A 21,242-nucleotide genomic window follows, 5' to 3' on the forward strand; every position below is an offset into this window, starting at 1 on the left:
AGGTGATTAGTTAGTAAATTGCATTAAAAGCAAAACAACTCTACTAGTCCTGCCAGAAGACACATTACACCTCACAGCAGACTCCAAACCAGTCTACCTAGGAAAGACAAGTGTATTTTTCATGGTTTATATTGCACTGCATATATACTAATGGTGAAAAATCCCCAACCATTTAGTGTTAAAGTAAGTGGAGATGTGCTCTCTACAACAGTCAGAACACATGTCCACTTTATAACTTCTTAAACCTGTAAATTACCATATGGGCTTGTCTCAGGGGCTGGAGATTATTTTGGTGGCTACCACAGTGCTACATTGAATTAAAGACGGACGGTGCAGACTTTTACGCTGTTTACCGCAGGAGAATCTGGCACAGAGCTCTTTTTGTTGCTACAATAAACTGCAGTCCCCTGAAGAGAAAAGATTGAAGGCAACAGCCTCTGCTATCAGTAATGACCAAATGCAACCAGATGTTATCACTACTTCTGAAACAACTTTGCCTCCGGGTCCTACGGGAATATAAACCCTATCTCATGATGCTTGCATATCAGCTACAGATGTCAGGATTGCCATGCTCTTGTTTGACTTTTTAGGGCAGAAAAAGGAGTTTTGGTTCCATCTGGTTTGGTCTGTTCATGAACTTGAGCTGACCTGCTGCAGGAAGCCGTGCCGGACAGGAAGGTCCATGCCTCCCACCCCAGCCAAGGTGTCCTCAACAGGCAACCACAGTCTTTCTGTGCAGGACCAGCATATTAAAGAAAAACTTGTTATCACTCCTAAGAATAAGAAAGGAATGAGATAAGTAAGAAACAAGGTTTCTTATTTCTGATGCAGCAGGACCTCCCAGCATAAGTTAGGAGGGGATGGAGAAGTTGGCAGGCGTCAGCCTGGCAATGCTGATTCCCATCCTGCCAATCAAGCCCTCCTCGATGGTTCATTTTTAACTCCAGTGCTGTAAACTGCAGGAAATTATAACTTCACATGTGAACTTATATCCACAAATGAGTAATCACCCTCTAGAGGAACCCTCTCCCCAGCACATAAACCACCAGGTTTTTGGGAAGATGCTGGGTAGCAGGTGGCACAGCATGGCACTCTCCAGTTTCATCAAACAAGCATTAAATGTTTTTCCTCCAGCCCCCAGTTTTATTAAGGGCATTCAGGAGGGCTGTGCTGATGGAGACAGATTAGACACCCACAACGATGTTAAGTCTGGACCAGCAGCAGTAGCGCTGCGTTTCCTCTCACCAGAGCTGAGGGCTCCATGCACAGCTCTGGAATTTTCATGGCAGAATTTTTTATTTTTTTTTTTTTCCCCTCCCACCAGCAATGGGTTCATTGGATCAATAGCCTTTTGGAGGTGAGTGGAATATTAAAGGGAGAGACATCCATGTAGAAAAATTTTTAGGATTCTAATTGCAAGAGCTATCAAATAACAGCTGAGAGACTGTGTATCACAAAAATGCATATAGTGCCCTTGCCGTAAAAACAACGTGCCGTGGCACTGCCTGAACTCGGCCGACAGTGTCACGACTGGCGACGGCTCCTGGGTTTTCAGAGACCAGGGTCAAACTAATCTGGCTTTTTTTTTTTTCCCCCTCACTTCCACGTGTGAACAGCAGGACGGCAAACCAGGCTGCAGGTCCAGGTCCACTTCGTGGTAGCGCTGAACACTGGGGAATGCTGTATTTTCTCCGGAATTAAAATGGAGAAGGAATGACACGGAGAATCAGGTCACAGAGCCAGACAGGAGAACAAAACCACAGGAAAAGTCAGTCTGGGCAGCGTGTTTCAGGAAAAACTTCAAAATCAGTCTCCACCTGAAAGCAATGTTGGCAGCAGCTCCATCTGACCAGAGCTCTGCACTGAAACTCCATGAAATCAGGCTGTGGGAAAACCCTGTGAAACACAGTTCATGTCAAAACACAGCCTGGAAGTATTTCCAGTGCTACCCTGGTCTTCCAGGCTCTCAATTCTCACACTTAATTTCATATTTAAAAGGTGTGTATACCTTATGAAATCACAGGGTGAGGATATTTTTACTCTTTTTTTTTTTTTCTCCTTGCTCCTTTTTTGGTGCTCCACTTTGAAATTCCTGACATTCCCACTCCCTTTCTGTCCCTCTCTGTGCTCCATCACCATTCCAACAATTTTTGGGGCTGTGATGCACAGTGCTGCAAACCAATGCCGGGGTTCAGCTGGCAGCAGAGCAGGACACTGCTCCAAGTCTCAGTGCCCAGGAGGGTACGTGTGACCTTTTCAAACATATTATTCAGGTTTGCATGAGGAACAGAATGACAGAAAAAAATTAACATATTCTTTTTGGTAAATCATGGTCACAAATTACTTCTCTAAGCAGCAAATTTCTAATAATACTGCTGGGATGCCGGTGCCTGGACTGCAGTGAAAATCATAGGGTCTAAGTGTGGCTGAAAGCCTGAATTCAGTGGGACCTGAACTTACTGGCTTGCAGAAAGAGAAACAAAAATTCTGCAGATGTATTTTATGTACTGCAGAGGGAAAATCTGACGGCAGAAGCAGCACTTCGGAGGCACGGCAGGCCCGAGCTCCGAGTTATTTATTTCTATCGATGGTTCTTGATGTTCTTTCTGAAGTTTTGATCATCAAGAAACTTGAGAATGAGCTTTTTATGGTCGTGCTAAAGACAGACACTGGCAACAGCTGAGTTTCACCTCAAATCCTGATGCTGCTGAAGTATCTCTGAAGCTTTTTACTCCTCTCTACAGGCTAGCACCTTTTTTATTCTTTTTGGAAGTATTAAACCAGAACCAACCTTTGAGTTCAGTTTATTCAATTTCCTACTGCTGTTTTTTTCAGTTTCTATCTGGACATCCTACATTTGTCAAGGAGATTTCCTCCTGCAAAGAACATGAAATAAAAACATCTCAGCTGTGGCTCTACATGAATCGTATCATTGCACTGAGGATACGTACGGTACTTGGTAATTTTCTGATGGCTGCTCTGGCATTTTGATTAAAAAATTAGCACTGCAGTTCTGTAGTGCTCTACAATATCAATAATGTATGTGCTAAATGAACTAAGAACTGGCTGACGGACAGATCTCTGAAAGCATCTCTCAGAGGGGATCACTCAAACGGAGCTGTGGTGCTGCATGAAGAGTCATCCAAAGCCCTAATCTGGTCAACATCTCCATCGAGATCTGGAACGAACACAGAAATCCCAGCTGACACTATGGACACCAGAGCACAATGGAGTGGAAGGCAAGACTGATGTCCTGAGCTTTTTGGGTTAGCTAGTAACCTGCATTCATGCAAAATAAAATATTTTAATATAACCACGTATAGTTATGTATAACACATTGACCATATGCCCAGGAACGAGGAAAGCAGGACAGAACTATAAAATGAAAACCTGATGAGGTAACTAACCCTGGCTCTACCTTCTGCAGGGAAAAGGGTCAGTAGTGACAACACACACAACAGTGGCCAAAGACCAGTGTGATCCCTGCCTGGGTGATGAGCAAAGGCAATACAGGAGGGGAAAATTAATATGGGAGATTTTACCCTCTGCATCAATGGTGGTACTGAACCTAAAAGGCAACCCACGAGCTCCCCAAGACAAATAGAACATGAATCAGGAGCAGTAGCTGCAGTAGACACATCTGAGACAGATGTCAGATAAACTTTTTCTGCCATGTTAAGGAAGATTTTTGGCCTTAAAAGCTACGAATCTACTCAACTGAATCAATTGAATCTACTCAACATAGATGGAGAAGTTCAATTCAATTGAATCTTCTCAACATAGATGGAGAAGCAATTCAAAGCATCCATAAGATGCTTGAAAGGGCAAAGAGAGAACATTCACAGCAGCTTTCCTTAGATGAAGGCAGATTTCAAAAGAAAAATATAGCTCTAAGAATTACTCATTAGGAAAAACAGGCAGAGAAAACAAGAAACAAGGAAAACAGCAGTCAAGATGTTCCAGTCTGTATGTAAAAACAAGATCTAGGAAAGCCTGCCCAGGATGCTACCATATCACACCTTTGACTTCACGCAAAATCTTCTGCATTTTAACCACGATTTTCCCCATTTTTAGTGAAAAGGAATTTTTGCATCATGTCTATCCTGCATTTGCTTTAAAAATTCCTCAGAAAGACAGACTTTGAAAAATAAAAGTAAATGCAACACAGAAAGTTTGGGTTGAATTTCAGAAATGGCCTCTGGTTCTGCAAGACCAGAACGAAGCCACAGGAAAGGCTGCAATTCTTCATCCCCAGCAAATTATACTTTTTAGATCCCTAACTGGGGGACCTGAAGGTGCCCATGGACGTCTAGGAGTGTCAGCCACTTTTTGATCTCACCAATACTTGTACTTGCTGTTCACTGACGTAATTTTGTGTCTGCAAGCTACTGAAAATACTATTATTTGTGTATGTGAACATTGCCGGTACAGATCAAATAATTTTTTGAGAAATGGTATTTGCTTGGTTTTATGTGCCAGTGAGTCACTCATAAGTACTTATAAATATTTAAATATTCCACTCCTGCAAGACTGTGTGTAGACATTTGATACGGTTTGTACTACATCACCTCCGAAGCACTACTCCACAGTGCAAATTCTTGCATTTAAAACCAAGATTAACAAATCAATGCACCCTGAAAAGCATTTTCAAATCACCAGTACATTGCATTCTAGTGAGTTTTCTTTGCAATTTGTAGACAATAGATTTCCAATAACAACTTGTAATTAGTTCATCTTCTCTTATTCAGTGGTTACGCATCAAACCTGTTGATGTTTTGCAGATGGGATCTTTCGAAACGAGAGATATTTGAAAAAAATGCTAGACTTTGGCAATTCACACTCGAGCGCAGTGGTTCCAGCGTGCAACTAATACCACAGAAAGAAACAGCAAAACCAGTGTCAGATACTCTCCCTGCCTTTTCATGAAAAAATACCGACACCAATTATTGACCATAAAGCATGAAAACACAATCATTTTAACCATGTCTACATTTGTCACTAATTCTGCCAAAATTTTATTTCAGGAGACTCTTTCAATTCAAATCATAATGGCAAAATCTATAAACTAAGCAGAGCACAAAACCGAACAGCAAACCTGGTTAGATCAATTACCATCTGGTCTCAACGTGGAAACATTCCCCCTTTTTGGTCTATGGGAAAACCATGTCCCACACTTGCACTGGTAGGCATGCATCCACATGCAACGTACTTGTTCTTGATCTGAGCACTCTTCTTTTTTTCTCTGGAACCACCATTTAGCTTTTGAAGCATTTTTGCTTAAATTTGCCTTTCTTGTGACAAATTAATTATGTTGTGTGGTTTTTTTTTTTCTGTGAGAAAATACCTTTTACTTTGTCCAAAACACAGCAAAACAATTGAGAATATGCAACAAAACCCGCCTCTGACAGCTGTTTTGTGGAACTGCAAACAACGCAGGGCACTTTGCTGGAGCCCAGCGATATATTTTAGACTCGAAGCTCAGAACTGAAGACTTCCACAATAAGAAGAGCTTTGAAAGAGAGAAAAAGAAACCACCTTTTTTTGCAGAATGTGTTTCTTTGCTAGCAAAGGAGGCGGGGGGGGGGGGGGGAAAGGAAAAACAAAGCAAGAAAATTTTCCAGATCCAAAAATTCCCTGCCCACTAGAAGGGAGTAAGGATGAACTAACTCAGACATCCCCAGCTGTGGCATCCTACCAGTCAAAAATCACATTTCCAGGTGCGACCTGGAACCTACAACACACCCCTGCTGGCTCGGTCCTAACGAAGCCTAAAACCGCAGCGCAGGATGACGGTTTGGCTCCGGAAACTCTCGTTACTAAATGCTGTTGCAGTGACTTGGATGCTTGTTGGTTTCTCCTGTCACCCCTGCTGCAGAAATGAAGCTCAATAGTTTTAAAGTTTCTGCGTTTTTGCTTGATTTTTAACTTTTAGGTTTGTTTTTGCTCTAAGATTGCACTATTAAAGGAATAATTCCAGAAGACACCCAGTAAGTTGCCTTTATCCTCAGTAACACAGCTGCGCATCGCTCCTCAAGGCAAGCAGGAATGGGCTGCTTTGGCCAACTGGAGGAAACCTCATTTCTCTCCCGAGTAGTTCACATCACCTCTAACACTGCCTCAAACCACAAGCAGCGGCCGGCGCTCCCCTGCTTTCCAAGACGTGTTTGAAGTTTGGATATCACATAGCTCACAGGAGAAGCAAATCAATGTTGGTAAGCTAATGAATTATTTCCAAGTTTGTACCAGTATCTGCAACAACATGAAAGAAAAATCACATACCAAGGAGATTACAGCTGAAGAGGCAGAGCATGGTGCAAAAATTGTCAATATTTTAGGACTATGGTTTGATCCTGTAGATAACTGTTGCTACAACATTGCTTAAGAGAACACCTCAAGCAAAACATTTTATCTTCACTATATAGTTGTCCAGTATAATTAACTGGGCTTGACCAATCTAGCTGGAAGGTAGCAGTAACAAATACCCAACCCTACGTGCCACGCCATCGAGAAGAGCAGCTTTCTAAAGATGGGAGTAAACACTTCATCAGAACACGGAATTTACAGATGCAATTTCTGCTGGAACAGCTGGCTCGCCAGGTGTACGTGGAGCACATACACTATGGACATATTTTTCCAAATACGGGTATTCGCTTTCCTCACACAGAATTTATTTATCACTTTCCTTAAGATGAGATGTCTATCAAGAATAGATGCACTTCTGAAAGCTTCCTTCCTTACTCAACAACTCTCTCTCTCCCACTCCACCCAACAGCCCCTTTTCAGGTTTCATTCCCTCTTCCTCAAGGTAGAGCTTGGCTTTTCCCTGGCAAGCGTCAATCTCAACGCTTTGGGGACAACTACAAAGCTCTGCCCTAATGGAGTTTCCAGTCAATCAGATATACACACACCTCAAAAATAAATCTGTTTTATACTCTGCACTTCTAATGAACCTCCAGAAGATGCCTGGAGGGGTCAGGGATGGATGGCTCGCTCCTCTCCACCGCGCCGTTGCATTGCCTGGCAGAGAATACAGCTACCGGGGATTTTAGGATCACTGCAGTAAATCTGGAGCCAGTCCAACACCAGTCACTGCTGCTGCTTTGCCTTGGCAGTGATTTATCCAACACCCATGCCCAGCCCAAGCTTCTGGATTCATTATTTCAGCCAGTTCATTCAAATTCACCCTTCTCTCTGGTTTCCCAGTCCCCAGGTGCAGTCCTGGGAAAGCCCCAGGACACCAGTCCATGCTGTGGGCTGGTACCACCCACCCTCCCCGGCTGTTATCCAGCATTGCCCTGACATCCTGAGATATATATCTCTCATTTTCATATTTCTCCATCATACTTTTTTGATAAATATTCAGGACAGGTAAAAAAGGAAAATCTGAACTAAAACAGAATCAGGGAAGAAAAACTCCTTTAAAAGAGTATAACAGGAGTACAAAAGGAAGTTTAAGAGAAGAGCACGTTGATCCTGCAGCCTCTTCTGCATTCATTCCTGCACGAAATATGCTCCTTTTAAACAATATTTGTATTCTTTAGATAATAACATATCTACAGATGATAACATCTCTCTTATCTTAGAGAAACAGCAATTTTCTGTCGACATGTAACATATATGCCGAAACGCTTGGGCAATAAGGACTGGACTGAAAAAATCACAATTCGGTAATTTTCTTTCAAACTGCCTTTGTGGGGTGTTTTTTTTTTCTTGGTCCAGATATGACATCAAGGATCTGGAAACGCCGCTGCAGAGCCACTAGAAGCCGTGGGACACAGCAGCCTTCGGGAGCCACGCTGAGAAGCGCGGGGTACACAAGGCGACCTCGGTGAGCCGCGACGGCGTTGAGATGGGGACATCATCTCGGGGTACCTGACCTAGAGAAATACTCCTGGTCTTCTGTGCAACCTCAGTCAAAAAGCCTTTCAAACTCAGTGTGACCAACTGCTGTAGGGTACCAAAGTTGCTTGCAAAAGGCCTTTTCCATGCTTCCAAAAATGTAATGACATGCAAAGTCAAGCTGTAAGAAGGGTATGTTGGTTAGGAGAGCGCTCTAATTGGCAATGAGCTAGAATTTAAGAGGATTTTACTGTAGGGTTAATAACTTCTTATTAGCTAAACGATGTTGACAAGATAAAGCAGTTTTGATGGAATGCATGTCTTCCCTCTCTTTGACATATTTGTATTACAAATTGACCTGTCCACATTGATGATAATATAGATCTAGAAGATTACACTGATTTTTTTCCTTCAGCTAGGCTTTCACATCTGCCAACCTCCTACTTTCCCATTAGGGAAGACAACAGGAATGCCAAAAGTGACATGCCCAATTCTAATGACCTCCAGTCAGATACGGTTCCAGAAGTTACATCCAAAAATCACTCGTCTGAGCATATCTGAAGCATGACTCAGCTGGGTGACGTGCTTGCCAGTTCATCAGATTATCTCCATTCTGATTAATTAGATGCATGCTCTGCTTTAGCTCCCACGACAACTAAGCCTTTAACGACTTAGTTTAACTCATTTACTGACTCTTTTTGACAATATAAAGAAAAGACAACAGACAAATATACTTGCTAGTACTCTCTATTTTTAGAATGTGAAAATCTTGAGATAATCACTTTTTTCTTTTTAAATTATGGTCCTGAGCCTGCTTATCTAATAAAATTTATTAATGAAAATTAGTTGTTCTTGCCTGAGCTGCCTGGAGAGCATTTCATCCAACTCATACGTTACTTATGTATGATTAAGGCGATTTGAAAAGTGATACTTTAATCCTATGTTAATAGATATTTCTAGTCATCCTCATACATGCAAGCAAACTCCTAAAAGTCGTATTCTTGAGATTCAGGAACAAAAGAACTTTCAGAAAATCAGAAGAAAGATGATAGGGTTAGTAGGAGGGCCACTGTTTCTGTCCATAGTACAAACCTGTGCATTAAGATGTGTATGCAAGCGATTCGCAGGATTAGAAATTATTATTAAAAATAGCACCTATTAGATGTAGTGCTTGAAAGGGTGAAACCACATTTCAGAAAAGTTAAGAGATTGGGGTTTTTCTTACCCATGCACTTTTCACTCATTTCCGGCTGATCAACATTGATGTGGATCAAAAATGCCCTTTGAATCTCCATGGGTCTTAGAGGGGGGACAACAGGTCAAGAAAAAGCAAGAGGAACACACGGAGCGACAGAGAGAGACCATTTTGTGGCTCTGAGAGTTACAAAAAGGTCATGAGACTCTTGAAAATGAAACACAACTTCTAAGGCAGCACGAGAATGACAAATTGGAAACCTCTTCACATCATCAAGGTCATCTTCAAACCGTTCCAACGCTGCGACACTATCCTGGAGCACGGTGCACCGAAACAGATGTAACGGAGTTTTTGAGAGGATAAATTAGATTGAGGCTTTCTGATGTCACTGAATTCTGGCAATTATGTTCCTCAGCTTGCTGAGCAGCCATCCCCGAGCCTGCTGCCAGCAGGCAAAAATGAGTGGCTTGGGTGAATTTCAAGCAATAAGAGGATCACCCTAATGGGCCACAAATATGAAAAACGTGCAGGATGTTGTGCCTTTAAACTACTGTTGCAAGCCAAATTCTGGCTCATAACAAAGCACACATTTCCTAAACACTTAAACGACTGTGAACCAAAGTGTGCACTTAAGACAAGCGTTTGAAGTATTTTTGAGTTGTTTTTCTTACATTGTGCAATAAAAAAGATACACTTTCACCAAGCACTAAAGTTCGCTCATCGAGTCCCCAAAATTTTGAAAGCTGCAAGCAGTGAACTTTGTTTTTAAATTAAAAGCTGATGAGCCATTAACTGCTCTTGATAAAAGCAGAGATTCTGGGAAAATTGAAAATGCAGAAGTCAGTCTGATTCTCGGCTTCAGATGGAGAACAATTCTCGTCATATACAAAAACCTTTTGACAGACACTCATTGTTACGCCTTGGGTTTTGTTACAATATTTTTGCAGTTTATCGATTACTATCTCTGTTCATTGCCTAATATTTTGTACTTGTCTTATTTTCATTGCCTACTTAAAATTCACTGAACCAAAAACTCATACAAATGACTCTTGGAATTCAGCTTCGAGTTTCTGTGACTTTGAGAACCCATTGATCCAAATATGCTCCCAAATAACTGCGTGTCAAGCCTTTATAGCTGGGTTAATTCACTTTATGGCCTTCTTAAAGTATGAGGTTTTATGTTTTACTGTATATCTGCTGGTTTGGGTGTGCTGTGTCGAATTAAACGCATACGCGGTTCAAACAGGTCCAAGGTGACAACTGGGGCTAATTTTAAAGCACTTTGAACATTATTATTCAAAGTTGGTTGGGTTTTTTTTTTAATGAAAAGCCAGAAGTCAAGAAAACAGAAACCACTCTCTTTAGAAAAGAGGATTATTTGGCAAAAATAGAGGTTCTGCATTGGCATTAGCTTGCCAAAGAGCATCAACGGGGAACGTGGCGGCTCTTCTCAGGCACACCAAGCTTTTCCCACCGAGCAGGCACTGGAGCAGGGTGCCCTGGTTTGGAACACGACATCAAGTGCTACTGAAATGACTTTGTCTATAAAATGCCACCTGCCAAGATCTGAGAACCCAGCGTAAGAGGTGACCAGCTTGTTATCGGCCTTTTGCCTGCACTCAACAGTTCAATGGTTGAATCCTGATTTTGTTTAAAGAGTATTAACCACGTAACAGTACTCTGTAGCTCACTATCCTGATCATAGAATAACTTCTCTCATTTTCTGTCTGTCTTTTTTAGCATCCCAAAGGAACAGGCATCAATAAAACTTTCTATCATCCACGTGAAGGAGATAACGTGGGCCTTTTCCAGGGAAGGACTTCACTGAAAACTTAAAGCATGAATATAAAGTTATGAAGGTAAATGGGATAACACAAATACTTATATTTTTTCACATTGTTTAAGTAGCTGAGTGATCTAGGGATCCCTTCAAACGGCGCTGAGATATGTATGGAGATTGCACACCGTAAGCCACTTACTAACACGGAAACAAAATGCAGAAAACATCATTCCCAGGCAGAATATTCAGTAAAACACCTTCCTCACAGCAAACTAATTCACATTACCACAAGACTTTTAGACAGGTTTCAACCCCGTTTCCTCGGGGTTCCTCAGAAACCACATACTCAGGTCTACAGACCTGGCCGTTCACCAACACCTCTCCATTGCCATCAGCGACAAGCACAACAAAATGCAGGAGAAAACAACAAGCTCCACACACTTTTACCAACCTCCTAGTTCATACGTATCCTTTGAAGCAGAGTAACCTTTAGAAACAAGCCTTCCATAGTATTTTCATGGCACTAAACACAAAAAGGGGTTATCTTTGCTGACCGTGTCTGGGAAGACAACATTGCCATCACAGATATTCACGTGCTTTCAACATCCAGGACAGACAAAAGCAGCAGGACTCACGGAAGGCTGTGTAGAGCTCCTGCAGGGTTAAGCGGCCATCATTGTTGTAATCATCAAACCGGAGAAGGTCTTCTAGTGTGCAATCCAATAAATCATCTTCCAGGTCCTCCTTCTTCATTAGCTGTAGCAAAGAGAACAGGTTAATCTCACATATAATGTAAAGCTACAGACTGTCATCCTGGCTCACCCAGAAGATGTTCCATTAAACAACCTTTGGGGAGACATACAATATATATATCGTATATATCATATCTATCACTAAGGATTTGCTTTGTACCAAGATACAAATAATATTAGCATTCCTGCAGGAATTCATAGGCCATGGACTGTTGAGGAAGAGGACCCTCTTCCTTCAGCAGCAGCACAGAAATGCATTTTCACTTTGCAAATGTATTGAAAAATAAATATTCAACAGGGAAAAAGGAAAGTCTGGTTTTCCTCTCTTCTCCATAGGTAAGGACAAAATAGTATTCCTTGCTTTTAGGACTAGAATGGGCAAGAGCGATCGGTGTATTCAACACCATTGTGTTTCTCCAGCCTCTGAAAGTTTATTTCTTATGTATTCCAAACATTTCACATATTTTACATTAAAAATGAAGACAGCTTTAGAAGTCGTACATCCAAACCAGCAAACAGCCAAAATCAGGCCTAAGCATAATGAAAATGTTAGGTTCTCTGAATTTATTGTAGAACGTGAAGAAAACTGCTGAAACGTTGCATCTTCTGGGCAAGAAGGCTTTTTGCTGTAGTCCAGGGACTCTTTTATTTACTATTCTAGTCTTGGCCCATTATATTGAAGCAATTTAAAGTAATAATGCTAAAAAAATGACCCTTCACCTAGCAAGTAAAAATGTTCAATAAAAGTGAGATCAACCATAACTTCCAAGATCAATCTTCTAAAGATGGAAATTTCCCTTTGTCTACCTTTGTATTGAAAATTGATTAACTTTTCATAAGACTGACAAGTTTTTACTAGTCCTTTTGATTTAACGTCAGGAAAAAACCAAACCACACCACAAAACACTACAGCTGCAACAAATTCAGTAGATTTATGAATCTGACTTTAAAACACATTAAAGTTTTAAATGGAAATAACATTCCAATTACCACCGTTGTTAATAGCCCTGCATACCCATGGCTGCAAAACTACGTGGGCATTTCACACCACTGGGTCCAGAGGGAAACTATTCACTAGGGTCTGCCAGCAGCAGGAGGCAAAGCAGCTCTGAATAGAGGGGGGACAGACCATCTGCTGCCACCTTTTTGCCAAAAGCGATTCTGTCGTGGAGAACACACAAGTGGGCAAAGATCCTGGCCATCTCCCAGTGCTAGGTGCTGCCCTGATGCAGGACCGTCCTCTCTGGAGGGACTCTGCTTCCAATTTCTCCTTTGGGGTGAGTCCCTCTGCAATGAGCCTCCTGAAGATCCCCCCTTTCAGGTCTTAAAAATGACTTTTTTCTGCAGCAGTGCACATTACCTGCCTCGAGTTTTCCCTTGCAGACAAGGTTATAGTGCTCGAGAGACCGTTTTTCTTTTAAATAAAACAAAGCAAATGCACAGCAGCAGCTCATGCAGCAGCCAGAGAGAAGGAGATCCCACTGCACCACGTTCATTTTAGTTGCCTCTACCCATGGGCAATGAAACTCCCATCTTTGCAGGAATTTTCAAGTTGCAGAGAGCTTCAAATTAAAGAGCAAACACAAATCAATCACTAATCTACCTTAACAAGGCAAGACAATTTCTGTTAAGACAATAACACAGACATTAAAAATTGCTCATTATCTAAAAAAAAAAAAAAAATCCCTTGAAAACTGGATGAATAAACTGGTCGTGTGAGAGCACGTGAAAATCATCCTGCTGTTATAGCTAACAGGAAAAATAAAGAATTGACACACTACACGTAAACTGTGAATATTGCTGCCGTGAGAGCCCCAGAGCTGCCCTGCAGATGTGTCCTCAGCCCAGTCAGGACTTCAGCCACGCTCCCACCACGGGCCCAAGACCACTGCCACTCAGCTCAGGTTAAAGAGTATTCATGGCTTATCTATATTCTGCATTAACTGGCATTATTCTGCCTTTTGAGAGGTGATGCTGCTACCAACTCAGCAACACTGGTGGCAAGACTTCATGGGGGATGTTTGGGTGAGAGGGCTGCTAGCTGAGGGCTGAACTTACTCTGGTCCATCGAACTGAAGTGGGCTTCAGATGTACAAGCACATTTACCGATTTAACAGTGAGAGCAGAAGAATTAAAATAATAGCAGCCAAGATCTGCACTTGCTCTTGTGAGAGAGACCTGGGCTCCAAGCACATCTGCAAAGGAAGCCCATAGCGACTTTACAGCAGACCTGAAAGCACTGAATCCTGCTCCTTTAAAATGCAGGTCGTTGTTTCTTCCTAATGGTAATGGCTTGCAGGCTGCCAGACCTTTATTTCCATGCGAGCTGAGTTTTAATATCCTGACAGAATAAGTTTCACGTAAAAATGGGAAAAAAAATGGAGAGTAGAACCAGACACTTGGATGTCACTATGCAAAAGCTGGCTTTCAATTCAGATAAAAGTGTTTTCTTATACCTACCATGTCTTTATAAAAAAAAAAAATCATCACATTTAGATGAAGTATTGTATATATTCATAGCTCTGAGATCTAACGGAATTTACGCTGATGCTTTGCATTGTGCAGAAAGGACCGTGCATCATGTCAACAGCCTGAGGATTAGAATTCAGCACAGAATGCCCTACACAGCAGCGAGCTCGGGGAGGGGTGAGCTGGCATCTGCCCTCCTGCTTGCTGCCAGCTTGCATTTACACGCTGCAACTGCAACGCATTCCGTGTTCGCTGGGAAGCAGGAGTGCAGCTGAGATGCTCCTGCAGAGCAACGCCAGGTCCCAGGCAGGCATTGCCTTCCAAAAGGCTCTTACAAGGCGTTTGCTCCTAATTCTTCTCATGGATGACACAATGTCACAGAAAAGATCTTCCCACGTGTGGCATAACGTGTTTTCTCGTATTTACAGGACTGTTTTCTCAGGGCTGCACGTGCAAAAAGCAAGCTCGGGACACAGAGCAATGGGCTCCAGTGCCTGGGCTGCAGCTTCAGTTCACTTCACCAGTTAGATGAATTCCAACAGCACTGCATGCCCATAACTAGAAATAACAGTTTTTTTCCAATCTCTCACCTTTTTTATCGTTATGAAGTTCTGCTAATCAACGTTTCAAAAAATATTCCAACTTTGCTGTTATGTTACTACATGCTAATGCACGGTCCAGAAGACAGGGAGGAAGAATTCAGAGATTTCTGCCTAACTTATATGCACCTAAAAAATCCAAATTAATTCTCCCCAAGCCAGCCTGCTGGAAATACTTCAGAAGATGACGGCTAGCAGTGAGGATTAGTATCTATATTCAGGAGCACGGATGAGGCTGAAAAGCTGCCACGTTTTTTGTTTGCAGAGGAGCTCCAAATATTGGAGACATCACTGCCTCCCCAGAGATGCAGAGAGAGACTCACACGCTGCAGCAGATTTTCCTGCTGCCGGCTGGACAGTTACAAACGACCATTCTCACAAGAGCGCTGCTGCGTTACATTCAATTCACGCTTCCAATGAAAAACGCAACCCACTTCATTCATAATTTCATTTTCATTGAACAGCAAACCCACCTGAGCCAGCTCAGAGCTGCTGAGATGCCCATCACTGTTTATATCCAAGTGCTTAAACATATTTTCAACTAAGAAGCGCTTCTGGGCCGCTCTGTCCTCGGCCAGGCTGCTGGGTGGGCTCTGCCGATGCGCCTGCAGGTCCAGGAGGATGCTCTTCAGCCGGCTGTAGTCTGCCATTGTACAGGTGTCACCTAAAAGAGAAGACCACATTACTGAACCACATATGTTTGCCTTGATCTTTTTAAAGGCACGAGCTCCTAAAAGGAAAAATAAGGCACGGCCGGAGACAGGCTGGCTGGATATACAGCACCGCTCAGCTCGGCGCTTGAGGAGCTCCTGCGGTCGTTACCTTTTGTAAGAGCTGGCAGTTTTTCTAAATCCTGCTGTCAAGGATGCTCTCCAGCATGTTACCTTCCAGATTACAGGGCTTCAGCTACAGACTTCCACACTCAGCTTGGTAATCCCCACCCATATTAAATCGGCTCAACGTTTTTCTAAAGATAAAATAAATTCATCTACCCTGTGATTGTAAAGTAGAAAAAAAAAAAAAAGACTGGGGAAGCTGCTATTTAGAAAGTGCCACGAGCATAGACAAATGGCACCCCTGAGTGTCACCCTGTGCCAAACATGGAGCTCATCTTAAGGAATCCTTAAAAGCAGCCCAAGGTGGTAAGATGGTTGGAGGGAGGACAGGGGGGAGCCCCAGGGGCCGGGGTGTCGCTGGTGCCCACGCACATGACCCCGCTGCACACCGACAGAAATGCTTTCCTCAGCCCCTGACCAGGGAAAAGGGTCATTATCACGGAAAAGCCCTCAAGCCTCTCGCTCTGAACGACACCGGCTTGGCTGGAGGGATCAGACTGAACCTCCATGACCCTGCAAGCTCCTGCTGTGCTCGCCGCAGACAGCTCTTCTGCAGTCCTTCTCCGGTGAATGCCTTGCTCTGATTTAAGGGCATCCTTTTAGAGGAGAAATACATCCACATGCCCAAAGCGGTATAAGAAGTTATAGCCCTTTTCTGCTCAACCGCTGCCCGGCAGAGTTGGGCAGGATGAAGAATGGAAACTGTCTTTTTTTGTGCAAATCTGTTTGCTTTAGTGTAAACCACAGCGGCTGGTGCCTTGCAGGAACCTGGCTGGCTCTGCCTTGGAGCAGACCCTGGAGGACCCTCATGCACTGGCTGGTCCACACTGCGTGGGCATCAACCATCACCCACCAGCAGTACTGACACGTGCAGCTGTTCCCACTAAATGCCCTTTTCTCTATAACGCAGATGCCCTTATTCTCTAGACTGATGGTTTTAAAACAACTTTTTAAAGTCTCATCACTGACCCTGTTGGATTAAATCTGAGGGAACCTGGTCTCACCTCAGTTTAAGTGACAATACCTTAAATACCAAATACCAATAGCCAGCTTCCCCAAAACTCCAAACATTATTCCTCTGAAAAATAACAGAAGACTCTGGCAGACTGGCAACTTTTCTGTCCTTTTCTTGCAGAGCTGCACCAGTTTTGGCCCTATGGTCCCACCCCAGCTGAAACCCAATTAAAGTTCCAGGTGGGAGGCATTTCTCTGATAGCAAACCCATCTACCATCGAGATTTTTTTTTTTTCCCCCCCACTGTTCCTAATTTGTGCTCACAACTTCAAAAGCACCATGACTTGAGAAGGTGAGAGAGGACACAGAGGCTGGACACATGTTCACCAGTCAGGTCAGTTCCTATTGCTACCCAAGCAATAACTGCAAGACAAAGCTTATTCTCCACCCTGAACTCAGACCCTTCTAGTTTTGGGAGTTTCTTGCTGCTCAGGGGTATTAAGCAGCTGCAAAATTTTTCCTTCTCTTTAAACCACCTCTAAAGAGCTTCTGGTCCCACATGGGATCAGACTAATTTTATGGAAAAAACAAGGCTACTCAGCTACTATGAGTCTTGTTTGTTATTTCTGCCTTTTTTTTTTCCCCCCAGACATGTCATTTGATGGCTATTGTGAAGGCAGCAGGAAGAAATTTCTTTCAGCCAATCACATGCTTATTTAAGACAAAAATTGATTGCTGTATCCAGTGTAATCAAGCAATTTTGCACTCCTGTTGTAAGTACCCTTTTAGCTACTGCAATAACAGTTTTTTCTAAACTGGAGTTTTCTTTTGTCTTCAGTGAAATCCTAATCCCAGAGATGCAAAGGCTAATGAAGACAGGGAAATCTACTTAATTTGCTTCCACCTCTGTTTCTGTTTTGTGGTTTCCACTCGTGAGCACAAGCATGGCTACGGGCAAGCCACACGGTGACATTTGGGTGGGCTGACCCACCTACATGGTCCTCCCCATGGCACAGACCACCCCGTACCCGGGTCTTCGTGTGTACTCCAGCCACCAGATCTGCTCACCCTGGCAGCTCCCTTTAGCCCCTTTTTATTTCTCACTCCTTCCTCCTATCAACTTTGGCCAGTAGCACATACCAAAGCAGCTCTTCCTTTACACCTTCCAGACCTTTTATCTCCTGCAGTTGGGTCTTTTTTTCCAGATCGTCCCTAACTGTTGCCTGGGGCAGTGCTTTCCCAGCCCTCCTCCCTTGCTGGCCTTCCCACTCACCTCCACCTTAACCCTCTTTCTGACCACAAAAGGCAGAACTGGAGAAAGATCTAAGTGCTTCTGAAGCCCCTTCATCTCTTCTAACAGCCCTTCTCACTCTATTAAGCTTATATTGACAACTTCTCTGGCTGAGGGCTATCCCTGGCATCAGGCTGATACCATGCACCTGCCTGGAGAACTATCTGGGTGTGACACAGCTCCTGAACAACGGAGCCTCAGCCAAAACCCACCACAAGTGTGTCTTTAAACAGAATTCCTAGTAGGAGCTGTGTGTTAATGCAATGGAAAAAAAAAAATAAGCAAGCAATGTGTACAAGGAGCAGATGTTTGAATCCAAACATTGCATCTCTACTCCTGTACCTGTGGGACCTGACCAGGTCACCCACTGGTGACACACCAGGCTCTCGACCACGTTGGATGGTGTGAGCTGGGAGACGGCGAACTCCTTTCGCTGCGTTAGCCCCCGTGAGTTTTTCCATGCTTTGAAAACAAAACCATCACAAAACTGCTCTTCTCAAAGAAGTTCATGCTCACCTGGGCTGCAGGACAGCCCAAGGAGGTGTGCCCATTGCGGGGCTTTCAGAGGGTCACAGCCACACCGCGGCTTCCAGCTAAAGATGATGAGCACGACGAGTGAAGTAAAGGAAACCACAGGACAACAGAGCTGGTGCCAGCCTCTGGCAGCGATTCCCAAATCCCACTATAATCTCACAATACTTCCCCCCCACCACTCTGTGTCCGGGGTCAGGGAGCATCCACCCAGCAGAGCCCCATCCCGCGTGGCAGGGGGATGCCATTCCACTGCGTACGCAGCAAAGAAACCAGCAATAGGACAATTACATCTCTTGTTTAAAAAATAAGTTCAGTTTCACACATGCCACAGTCGGAAGGTCACGAGATGCTCTCAGCCTCTGTTAAAACCACTCCGAAACCTCATTACCTTCACTTCCCTCCGGAGAAAACGACACTCTCTGGCTCTGCTGGCAGCAGACCCCTCAGCATCTGTCCACAGCACGAATGTGACAGACTCCACAGGTCTCACACCTCTGAATATTTTCCCCTGACACCTGAGACATCAGAGACATCTGAGGGTCGCAGTGACGCACGAGCCGTCGCTCCGGAGCATGGCACCTCGGCAGCGCTCGATGCGCAGAGCAACGAGCAAAAGCAATAAAGTTCTCTCCTAGGGGGGTGAGATTAATAATTTGTGCTTCTTTGGCTGAACTGAAAGATTAATAGGAAAATGCACTAGAATTGTAATATAGATATGCAAATGTGTATATAAATATATATGTATAATTTATGTATTTTATCTCACTGTAGTGGAAAAACGGGGGAAAAACCAGTCCAGGTCAAAGGAAATACTCTCTTTGACCTGAAACTATGACTTTATAGTAAGTCTGGCCAAAGCGTTCGTTCCCAAACCACCCACGGTTGGGATGTTTGAGCTGATGTTTTGCTGCATAACCTGGACTTAACACTACCTCAAACACAGCTTTAAGGTGCTGCAGTGACCAGACGTGGATGCTGGAGGGATCCTACGCAAGGCACTGCCTGCTCTCTGCCACAGAAGGGAGGAGACACATTCAGGCAACTTGAATCAAGCAAGCCCACACCAAGGAGAGCTAGATTCTCCTGTAGCAAAGATCCTTCCCCCCCTTTACTAAGTGTTATTTCTCCATCTTCTAATCTGTCTTCCCTACGGAGACGGTGAACAGTCATTCTTGGGAGCTGTTGCGTAGGTCTTGCAAAGGACAGCTCTGTATTTTCTCTCCTTCCCATCCACCCACCTCCCGCTGTTGATGACACTTGTAATCTTCTTACATTGTGCCTGGGATCCACCAGCTTTATCTACTAAACACTCTTTAGGTTTCCAGCAGCACTGCTGCCTCTTGCATGTTTGCCGTTCTCCCAGGTATTACAACCATAGCTGTTAAGCAGAAAAGATGACAGCAAAGCCATCTGTGTATGCCCTCTTGCTTATCCCCATTTTTGTCTTGCTTTGCTAACTGCCCCCAGCAGTTCCCTTCGCAACATGAGCTCATCATTAGCAGTTTATCTCATCTCAGACTGCTCTCCTTGGTAGGTTTCGTTAATGGATGTCTCTCAGCTTGGCTTCCTTGTTAGGGCTTCCCAGGGACATGGATTCTGTTTGCAATTGCAACCAGCTCAGACAAGTTTCATATTTCCAAAGGTGGCTTGGTTGGAGGTGGGTCTCCCAGCCTGCACACCGGCACGTGACCACCACCGCTCTTCTGAGATGGGTTTCAAAGGACTTCTTCCCTTCCCTGGTTTTGAACACTGGAAGTGCCACCATGTATTTTTTAAGTGCTTGTCTTGTACTACTGCCAACTGTCCACATCACCTACTGATGCACTCAGGGCACCATCCCCACCTCGTAGCTGGAGAACCAAGACACAGAGAGGCAAAGACACAGATTCAGGATGAGCTAAAAACCACTGTTCTGTCTTCCATGCCCTAAACTAATTCTCTACTTCATGATCTTTCTTCATTACTTTATATGAGGGCTACACAGGAAAAAAAAGTCACACATGTTGCTTTTCTGTTTTCAACCATGAACCCAGTATGATTTGTTCTGCTGACTCCAGGAGAAGAGGACAGCTAAAGGTGTACCATAGGTATCTGACACCAAAACTAAACTGCTGATCATCTAAAAAAAGATGGGTTTTTTTTAAATGAACTTTAACAACACCACATAATACTGCTGTCTTTGGGTTCCAACTTAGGAATTCAAAAAAAAAAAAAAATTAAAAGGCCAATCTCACCATTTCAAGAGACTCTGTGTCACTTCTACAGGTGGCCACTCTTCTTTTTGAGCACAAACCTAATTTGACAGCAATGCTTTGTACAACAAACACAAGCCATCCTACTTGGGCCCACAGTAGGATGCTCTGGGCAGAGATTGCTTTGTTCCCATCCCAGTGCTGGAGGTCAGCCTGTATCCCTCCTGTGGGCTCTACATCCCACTTTGTAACCCTGAGACGAAAACGCTGGTGACTTTCAAACAAACCTCACACAAGGTGCCGCTCCCTCCTGTGCTCTTTGGAGAAAACTTCAGTGTACTCACCACACTCAAAAGACAGAGATTTCTGACATTTTTTTTTTTTTTTTTTTAGAAAGGGACCATTAAATCCACGCTGCAGTGAATTGTCCACGATTCCCACCTCCACGTCAGGGGAAACCTCTGAAGAAACAAGCCCTCCTGATCCCTTTCCAGCACTTTCAAAACCCATGAAACCTGGCACTGTCTGAATTGGGAGGAAAAAAAAAAAAAAGACAGGCAAAGAAAAAATGTAAGAGAAGAAAAGTAAAAGAAAAATCTGCCGTATTAAGGTCTGATTGCTAAATTGTGGCCAATAAGCGTCCCCTTTACACGCTCTGCTCACTCCGAGCAATGCTGTTCTTGCTCCGTTTTGCAAGCCGTTACGTAATTCATCCTGTTTAGCACTCCTGCATGCTTTGGCAGATAAAATATTGATCAGCCTGCCAAGAAACACAGAGTGCCATTCTGTTTTCATGTCAGA

General features: G+C 43.6%; 1 protein-coding gene across 1 annotated transcript in view; it reads right to left on the reverse strand.

Annotated features, from left to right (window-relative positions):
* FSTL4 (follistatin like 4) overlaps nucleotides 1–21,242 on the reverse strand; it is a 224,345-nt gene that overhangs the window by 90,390 nt on the left and 112,713 nt on the right. Inside the window, exons 4-5 of the mRNA XM_086621542.1 lie at nucleotides 15,108–15,298; nucleotides 11,450–11,570 (exon numbers count right to left, since the gene is read on the reverse strand). Coding sequence (XP_086477668.1) covers nucleotides 11,450–11,570; nucleotides 15,108–15,298 — 312 coding nt within the window. The remainder of the gene's footprint in view (nucleotides 1–11,449; nucleotides 11,571–15,107; nucleotides 15,299–21,242) is intronic.

Source organism: Tauraco erythrolophus, chromosome 16, assembly GCF_009769465.1.
Source record: "Tauraco erythrolophus isolate bTauEry1 chromosome 16, bTauEry1.pri, whole genome shotgun sequence".
NCBI classification, from domain to species: domain Eukaryota; kingdom Metazoa; phylum Chordata; class Aves; order Musophagiformes; family Musophagidae; genus Tauraco; species Tauraco erythrolophus.